At 41.9% G+C, this 9,674-nt stretch overlaps 1 protein-coding gene across 1 annotated transcript in view; it reads left to right on the top strand.

The window, feature by feature from the left end:
- The first annotated feature begins 2,563 nt into the window (after positions 1-2,563).
- OBI1 (ORC ubiquitin ligase 1) overlaps positions 2,564-9,674 on the top strand; it is a 44,871-nt gene continuing 37,760 nt past the window's right edge. The window contains exon 1 of the mRNA XM_082700872.1: positions 2,564-2,721. Within this exon, the coding sequence (XP_082556998.1) occupies positions 2,650-2,721 (72 nt within the window). The 5' untranslated portion in view covers positions 2,564-2,649. The remainder of the gene's footprint in view (positions 2,722-9,674) is intronic.

Raw genomic sequence — 9,674 nt, 5'->3', positions numbered from 1 at the left:
CAGAGAGAGAGGGGGAAGCAGGCTTCCCACTGAGCAGAGTCCGATGCAGAACTCGATCCCAGGACCCCAAGATCATAACCTGAGCCGAAGGCAGAGGCTTAACCCACTGAGCCACTCAGGCGCCCTTAGAATTTAATAGCGATTACCACACAGGATAGAAAGGTGAGGCATAAATACGGGGAACTTTTCCCCCCATTATTTTATATATTTATAAATGGATTAATTTTCTTAAGAGAAGCGATTTTTATAATTAGCAAAAAAGCAATGTGGTCTTCCATTTTGCAGTGAAAAACAAGTAAAGACAGTGTTTAAAACAGCCTGAGTCTGTAGCTAAAGAAAATACTACCTTCTATGGAAGAGTCACCTAGTACCAGATACTAGAGATAAATCAGACACAATCTCTGCCCTCCAAAAAACAGTCTGTTGTGGAGGCAAACACATGAACAACCAACTATAGTATGATGTGATCACAACAGAAATAACTATATGGACAAACTACGACAACAGCACTGAGGAGCTGCGACAATGTTAGTGAATGTGGAAAAAGAGGCTGGGAATACTCTAGATTTTAACATTCTACTTAAAGCGTAGGTTACAATTTTTCAAACTCACTTGGTGACTAAATATTAACACCAGTCACCAAGGTGGTTAATGAAAAATGAATTTGCTCCATTAACAACGGAAAAGAATTTTTTTAAAAAATGTTTTCAACATGTCTCCCCCCTGCACTGTTTTCAGGGATGGATGTGGGAGACAGAACATTCTCAGTCCTATATCCTACTCAGAGGGTGGGTATGATAGGTCCTCACATACCGTCTTAGGTATCAGTGAGGTGAGAACAGGGAATGGGCTAGGTGAGAGTAGGAAGAACGCAGCAGGACCCGGGAAAGGTGAAACTTGAATGACAGTGGTAATGAATGACCTGGAGTTTTCTCATTCTGAAGTTTCAGATCTACATCCAGGGACAGGAACAATGTTTTAGCAAAACATGTAAGCTTGACCCCATAAAAATATCACTTCAAGTAGCCAGAAAATAACCAAACCAGATGACTGTATGCCAAGCATTTTGAAAAAGTGGTTAATAACCAGACAAGCGATGTGACTATTTTGCCTTATTCTCCAATTCCAAACACACAATGGCCTCCAATTCTCAGGAAATTACATTTTGAACTGTTTGTTAGAATTCTCACTGTTGTCTGTGAGACAATTTTGAACTGGACGTGGCCTTCTTTAGGTGAATTCCTATTTGGTCCAGTCTCATTATTGTCTGTTTCTTTGAAACATGATCTTAAGCATACATTGACCTCATTTAATACACACACACACACACACACACACACACACACACACAATTTACCAAAAAGGAACCTAAGAAGCAAAGGGGTTAAATAAATTGTCTGAAGCCAGTAGAGCCAGGAAGTTGTTGGGGCAGGGAATTCTGTCCTCCCCATGCAGGTCCAGAACCCCTTTCCACTGACCACGTGCTTCTTGTGATCATACTGTCTCTTTTTCCATAAAGATTACCAAAAGTCGTCCCATTGATTTGTTTCTAGATCTGGCTACTCACAAATTGTATTTGTTTGCATAACTTAATCACACTGGCTCTTTCTCACTTTAAGCAGCTGCTGTTAAATTTCAAATCTGTTCTATTCAAGATTGAGGTAGGAAGTTTTTAGAGTTTTTCTTTTTCGCTGGTAGGAAGTGCTGACTTAGAACCTCACACACCGTCCTTCCGAGTTCTACAGCACAAGGACACATATCTTATTCAACATGCACCTGAAACGAAGGCTTTAAACGCTTGTGCACGTGCTTTCCGGGAGTGTGGACGGCTGGCACTATTTGCAGCATTCTCACTGGTGGGTGTAAATCAGAGTCCGAGGCTCAGACCCTTAAGTCTCTGTTAGAAAGCACAGAAGGACCAACGAAAAGCATATCTTCAGGGAAAGTTGTGATAAAATGTAACCTGTCTCGGAAACAGATCAAGAGACAATCACTCTTTGTTGCTTTTAAGTGACATTACCTCATTTCAGGATGGAAAAAGACCTGAGAGAGACAGAAAGTTGTTTCGAAAATTAAAATGTAGAGATAACATCGTTTCCCTTCCTGTTTAGACTGCGCCATGTGTTTGCACACTGTGTAGGGTTTAATTTTTAGACGGGGAAACTCCCCCGCCCCCCCCCTTCCGACCTCTGGGAAAAGGCAAGGCATTTAAAATCGCCTTCCCCGTCTTCCTCCAGGCTCCGCGCTTTCTCATTTAAACTTTCAGGATCCTCCACGGATGCCTGTAATATACAGCCTTCCTTCCCATTCTCAAGAATCTTGCAGTTCCCCAACACGGGAACTCTTTTTTTTCTTTCTTTCTTTCTTTCTTTCTTCCTTCCTTTTTTCTTTCTTTCTTTCTTTTTTTTTAAATAAAAGGAAGGAAGGAAGGGAGGAAAGGGAGAGAGAGTGGGAGCGAAGGAGGAAGGAAAGAAAGAAAGAAAGAAAAAAAAGCCCTGGCGACCGCGCGTTTCGAAAGCGCGTTTTCGTTTCCTCTCCCGGCGGGCTATGGCCCTGCCGGGCTGCCGTAGCCGGCCTCACGCGGCCCCAGACGCGGCGAGAAGCCGCGGTCGGCGGGACTTCCGTGTTGGCGGGATTCTGAACGCTGCCATGGCTCAGACTGTGCAGAACGTTACATTGTCGCTCACTCTGCCCATCACGTGCCACATTTGCTTGGGGAAGGTAATGGGTGATTCTGGGCACTAATACGAAACAGGGTCGGGTATGAAGTCGCCCTCCGGAGCCCAGGGCGGTCTCCGTGTGTGGCGGGGACGGGGCGTGAGGCGCCGAGATGTATGCAGACGCTGACCAGCGTTTTCCTCAGGCCACGGGAGGCCGCGTCCTGGGGGACGGAGGGAGCGCGTCGTGATGACTAGGTTCATCTGTGTGCCTTTTGGAGGAGGATGACAGCGGCCTGGGGTCTGGAGGGAGGGCGGCCAAGCGGCTCTTGCGTCCGCCGGCGGCCTCACCGGGCCGACTCCGGCGTCGAAGGAGGCCTCGTCGGAAAGGAATCACAACGGTGTTTTCCGCCCCGGAGCCACCCGTGTGGCGTGTAGTGAAGCGCATTGAAGCACGTTTCCTGGGAGTCTTGCCCAGGATTCCTTAGACCCCTGCGCGAGTGTTCCTGTGCTTGGGCCTGCCCGCAGTGCTAGCCGGGGAGTCTTGAGCGTTCCCAACCTCCTTTCCTCTGCTTAACCCAGCCTTTAGAGTGGCCTTTGCTCTGGGTTCAAAATGTGAAGGGTAAATAGTACCCCCCCCCCCCCCCCCGAGTGGTGTTTAAAATGAGAGGCACGGTCGGGCTTTTTTCCCCAAGAACGGATCAGCCTGGAGCTAGAATACCCTCTCTTTGTGTTGCAGAAGGTGCCGGCTGTGTTTGTGAAACTAGGTAGGAGAGAGTAGTTCTGAGTTAGAAACGGGATTTTGAAGGTTCTAAAGCAGTCGCCGGCCCTTCCGTTTCCGTTTGTGCCTCCCATTTGGCTTTAAAAAGAGCATTTCTTTAACGCAGAGATCAAGAAAGGAGAAGATACGGTTTTTTTGTTTTTTTTTTTTTTTTTTTACGTTTGTGATGTGTCTGTGTTTACCCTAAAATGCAGACTGAAACTACAGCCACCTACTCAGAATTGAGACGTACAAACTTCATAGAGCCAACATTTGAGTGCCAGCCAACATGGTTCTCTGCCTTAGGTCTTTGGGGTTCTGTGTGAAATTTACTGAGTTCAAGGAGTAGGAAGTCAGGCCGGGAAGCATCTGATAACTTGATATTCCTCAGAATGAAATGCCAAGGAAAGAGCAGATGTGCTGTGAAGGTATCTAGGGGATGGCTTGATCAATTCTGACTGGAGAAATCCAGGATGGCTGCATGGAGGTGGTATTTGAGCTGGCATTTGCTGCCACTGCCTTACTTACATAGCTGGGAGGAGGAGGTGATGTTTGTGTTTGCTAGTTTACATTTGGATTCTGGTATGAAGTTCCCACCAGCATATGTTAAATTCTGAGTAAATATACTCCCAGCAGTAGCATTAAAAGCTGATAGAAACATCTTGGGAAATAATTTTTAGGTGGCCTCAGTTTTGTGCTTTTATCTAGTTTCCATTAGTTAATAGGCCCTTTTGTAGTTGTGTTGAAAATGTGTTCTGCCTGGTTGATTTTGCCTATCTATGCTTTTTGTGTGTAACACAAATGATACTAGTAGAGTATAGTGCTCTGTAGATTACAGAATGCTTTTGTATGTATTTAAGTACTTCATTAATTCCTCTCACCGGTGCTGTGAGACAGATAGGCTGTTTGCCCCCACCCACCCTGCTTTTTAAATATGAGAAAATTAAGGCTTATAGCCTATAGTTTCAACCTCTATCATTATCATTTGTGTCTTCAGTGGATTTCTTCCTAAAAACTCACGAGAGCAAACCTCTTTGGGATCTCCTTCCTTCCCTCCCTTCCTTTCTCTTTTTTCCCCTACATTTGTTAGCAGTTTTCTAAAATGAAATCTTCAAATAAAAGATGAACAATTTATAAACTGTCATCTAAAGGTGTGGTAGTTGAAGGCCTGAGTTCTATGTTCAGACTGCATAAGTTCCAGCTTCTTACGTTTACTAGCTACATGACCTTATACAACTTACTAAACCTCTTTCAGAGCAGTGCCCTCTGTAAGATGGGAATGGTTAATAGTAGCAACATCTTTCTTTGCATTTTGGGATTATATCAAGTAATTCATGTTAGTGTTTAGCATAAGGTCTGGGACATAATAATATTCAATGAATGGTTACCTTTAGTATGGGTGCTGAGACAGGCCCTCAGATAAGGAAACCAGCCTTTCAAGTAACTGTTCTTTCCAGTTGCTTTCTGAGGCAGTGCACTCACTTGATGAAGATTTGCTTTCCCAATGATGTGATACCTGTTTGTTCTGGAAATTGCTACAGTACGTCCTGAGGTTTAACTGGTTCCATAGAACAGTTGCTTTTTGTATATTTAAAGCAAATCTGATATGCTTGGGTCATTTACCCTCCCCACATACTGGAATTCGTGGGGGTATGGGGGTACTGGAGATAGCATAATCTGGGGTAGTAAGTACCATGTTCCCATTGTTACTTCCACCTCCCTGACACAGCATCTCCAGCCAACTCTGAGATCCCTTAAGGTCCTTTGTGCCTAGCCCTCACACAGATAACCATTCTTTTGCCACCCTCATTATTTGTCCCAAAATCTCACTATCAGCAAGATCCTTTTCTTTTGCTTATTCAACAGAATTAGGGACCATTATCCCTGAAAGGTCACAGTAAAGAAAAAAAATGCATATTACTTTAAAGGAGAAAGTGGGGGTAGGAGAGATCTCAAATCTAAGTAGAAAATACAGATGCTCAGTGGGATGGGGAAGAACGGAGAGGTAAAGAAGTAGTAGAGATAGCCTAAGTATGCACATTGTCAATACTTTACCTTTTGTATTTATAAATGTACTTAAAATTAGACAGTTTAGACATCTTGAATTTTCTGCCTGTCTCTACCTCAGTCTTAAAGGTGGATTCTCTGCCCAACAATGTTTAGGAACCTTGCCAATATCACAAGAGCTCTGTGTGGCTTGAAGAATGTAGGTATACATCCTGTGGGATGAGTTTTGTGTAACACATTTTCTTGCCTGTTCCTCCTTAATTTTTTCCCTTTGCCTTGGGCTAGTGGGCCAGCAAGCAGAAATATAGACTCATCTAGTTCAGGATATCTGTTAAATGACATTTTGGTCCTGGCACCAGATTGCTACAGACCAGTTTATCTCTAGATAATTCCAGTCATTTGTTTCTTCAGCTAGGATTCATGCTGTGAAATCAAATGATTGTAGCATGTAGTACCTTTGTTGACTTTGTCTGCATTTTTCCATGAATGACATGTCTCCCCATGTGGCCCCTAGTTAGTTTTATGAAAGGATGTAGGAGGTTCTGTAGTGAAGTGCCAAGCAGCTAGACTTATGATGGTGTTTAACATTAGCATATTGTATTGTTATTCCTCACTTGAGTATGAGTTCAGTTTGGGATACCAGACTTTAAAATAAATATAAATAAGCGAGAGTATTTTGAAATCATTTGAAAAGGAGTTGAAATTGAGGTTTAAATATAAGTGGAATTTATAAATATAAATTGAGTTTAAATATAAGTGGAATTGTGTTGGCATGAATGGACATGATAGTGAATCTTTTTTGTTGTTGTTGTTTATTTGACGGGGCCTGGGAGGGGGGTGGGGGGGACACAGCAGGGGAGAGGGAGAAGCAGGCTTCCCGCCAAGTGCGGAGCCCAATGTGGGACTCAGTCCCAAGAACCTGGGATTATGACCTGAGCTGAAGTCAGAGGCTTAACAGACAGAGCCACCTAGGCACCCTAATAGCAAATCTTTAAATATAAACTCTTTCATTTAGAAGGGAATCAGGCTTTATGTCACTCTGCAATATTAAGATTTATACTTTTGTAAGGGCAAGCTCTCTGGCTGCAATAATCTGAGATGAAATCAGCTTCCTTTGATTGTGGGGTGTCTGTTTCTTATAGAGTCCAGTAATAGGGTGGACTGTTTCCAGCTAAGAGCACCATAAGAAGAATCTCCCCCCCTCCGCCCCCCGCCCAGGGAGGACTTCTTGTCTTGCTTTCCACCCATATTATTGATTAAAAATGTTAACAAGGTAAGGCTAGGTACAAAGCTTTATGCAACTTAGAGTCCTCATTCTAGGTTGACTAAATTTATTCATCAGAGTTCATCAGAGGCTGGTGATTGGCCAGCATGTTATCAGCCTCAGTACACTGAGCCCACATTGGAGTCCTGATTGCCTCTTAGTTCCCAGGAGTGGATTTAAGAACAGCCTTGTACATAACTGTCACAAGTAATTTGCTTTGAAAAAAGCCACATGGACTACACTTTTCTTTTTTCCAAATTAAGTTTAAAGAATGCAGACACTTTAAAAAATGTATAATAATGTTGTGGGTTTTTAAACATACTTAGAGCATAAGAGAAAATTAACTTTAAAAAAGTGTTGATATATCGTAGTAATTTTAAACTTGGTATGTAATAGCTGGCATGCTTACTAAACAAATAAGATTCTTGAAAGCATTCTAAGGAGGGATAAAGGTGGGGCAAAATGTATTACCTTTCGTTTTACCTAGACAGAAATGGGGACCTGGACCAATAGGCATTTAAGGAACTTAGTTCTCAGGATCACACAGTTTTAAAGTTCTACGACCAAAATTTGATCCAGAGCCAAATATTTCTTTAAACATAACAAAAACAATCCAGAAATTTTATTTTGAAAAGTTCCAAATTCCCAAACTTGGTGATAGTGGGGGAGCTATTACCATCATTTCTATACCTCAGCCTTCTTTTCCACAGTCTTTCTAGGTCTTGTCTAATGAAGCCCATAAAATTTTGACATAGGTGCAAGAAGGAATATTCTTTGAAGAAAGATTAGCTCTAGTCTCTAGCAAAGGTGATAAAAAACAGAGGAGTTGACTTTAAGTGTAATTGCCAGGCCAGTTGGTTAAGTTGTCTTTCCCTCCCATCACCTTTATCAGTGCCCCTTTTCTACAGCCCCCACTGATCCCAAAGTCTTCATTGTAATCTTTTGCTTCTTTCAGGCATGTGCCCTCTATTTTTTTCCTCTCAGACTAGTGTTTACTAACTCTGCCTAAGGAAGAAAAATCTATTTCTTACATGAAAGAGCACTCAATTTGCAGTTGAGTCACACAATGGATGGTGCTTACATACTGGTTTTGCTACTTACAACCTGTATTATTATTTCCTTGAGTCTCAGTTTCCATAGCTGAAAATGAATTTGACACGACCAGGGCCATGGTATTAGGGAAATTCAAATATCCTAGACCAGTGGTTCTCAAAGGGGTGGGGGTGGATTTCATCCCTCAGGGAAGATTTGGCAATGCCTAGAGATGTTTCTGATTGACTCCAGGGGTGTGCTAGTTATGTCTAGTGGGTAGAGCCCAGGGATGCTGCTAGCTAAACATTCTACAATATACAGGAGAGCTCCCTACAACAAAAAGTTCCTTGGTCCAAAATACCAGTAGTGCTGAAGATGAGAAACCTTGTCCTAATAAACCAATGTATAGTAATGTCTAGTAAGTGAGTCAAGGATGATATGGTTATTAGAGTATAACCCCTTTTGACTCCTCTCAGGTACTTCTATTTTTTAAGAAATTAGCTTTGGTGGTAGGGTCTCTTAAAACTGAAACATCTTAAAATAAAAGAAATGAAAACTACTCAGTAGAATTACAGATTTAGGGTTAATCTTTCTGCACCTAGGACTGCCCCTCAGGCCCAGTCCGGTGAGAAGAGCCCACTTTTTATACCTTGCTTTCTCTTCTCTCTCTCCTCCTCTTCACCAGCCTCAGGGTGTATTACCCTAGAATATCATTTTGATGTGTTTACTCCAGATGAGTTTGGAAATTGTACTTGTCACTTGCTGTTGTCATCAGTATTTTTATTTCATAAGAATACTGTTTTATTGCCACAGACCTCATTGAGAGTAAATTGGATATAAAGTCTAATAACAGGCAAGTTACGACTATTTCTGCATCTCAGGAAGATTATATTAAGAAAAATTATGTGCGTGTTTGGGTATTGTATATCCCAGGATCTGGGTAGAGGAAGAGGGGTGGACAGGAATTGAGGGGAGACTAGATTCTTTGTATTTTGCTCCTGTAAGTTATAGTCAAATAAATAATAAGTCATTTGTTTTAGTAGTTATTTCTTTATAGATTTTTTTTCTCCTAAGCTAAATTTAAACCATTATTTAGAAATTGTCATCTGAGGGCGCCTGGGTGTCTCAGTGGGTTAAGCCTCTGCCTTCGGCTCAGGTCATGATCTCAGGGTTCTGGGATCGAGTCCCGCATTGGGCTCTCCGCTCAGCAGGGAACCTGTTCCTCCTCTCTCTCTTTCTGCCTGCCTCTCTGCCTACTTGTGATCTCTCTGTCAAATAAATAAATGAAATCTTAAAAAAAAAGAAAAGAAAAGAAAAGAAATTGTCATCTGGTAAGTACTTGGTCCAAAGAAATTAGTCAGCTGTTTTAAAACTCCAACACAATGACAGTGACAATACCAGGTATTAGACAGTGAAAATGATTCTTCTGTGGTGGTATTACCAATGATCTTAGCGGAGAGAGCTAAGTAATCTGCCTGTGGTTGTTCTTTTATAGAATTTGGCATATTAAATGGGAAGGTTAAACTTCTGGCTTTTTCAGTTTTGTAGTGGCCATTGACTTTTTTGCTTCCTGAGATGCTTTTAGGAACATTATTTCAGCCTTTCATTTTAATACATCACAATTCACTTTTAGAGTGTGCAAGGCATTATAGCAAGTGCTATTGGTGCATACAAAGATGAGGATGTTCATCCGCTGCCCCCAAGGAGCCTGAAATCTAATAGGGAAGCAGGATGGAAGCAACTTTCTAAGTACTGTTCAGAAAGAAATGAACATTAAATCAGTGCAGAAAGAATACCCTTATGAAAATCAGACAAAGACCCAGTTAATTCTAAAAGGGATTAATGAAGGCATTTTAGAAGAGGTAGCATTTTATTTTCATCTTAAAAGGTAGAAGGGATTCTGTTTTGATGGAGATTCTATTTTGATGGGGAAGCTTGAGACCAGCAGGTTATG

Source organism: Mustela nivalis (assembly GCF_964662115.1).
Source record: "Mustela nivalis genome assembly, chromosome: 15".
Taxonomy (NCBI): Eukaryota; Metazoa; Chordata; class Mammalia; order Carnivora; family Mustelidae; genus Mustela; species Mustela nivalis.
The sequence above is the reverse complement of the archived record's forward strand: the minus strand, read 5'-3'. Positions and strand labels throughout refer to the sequence as shown.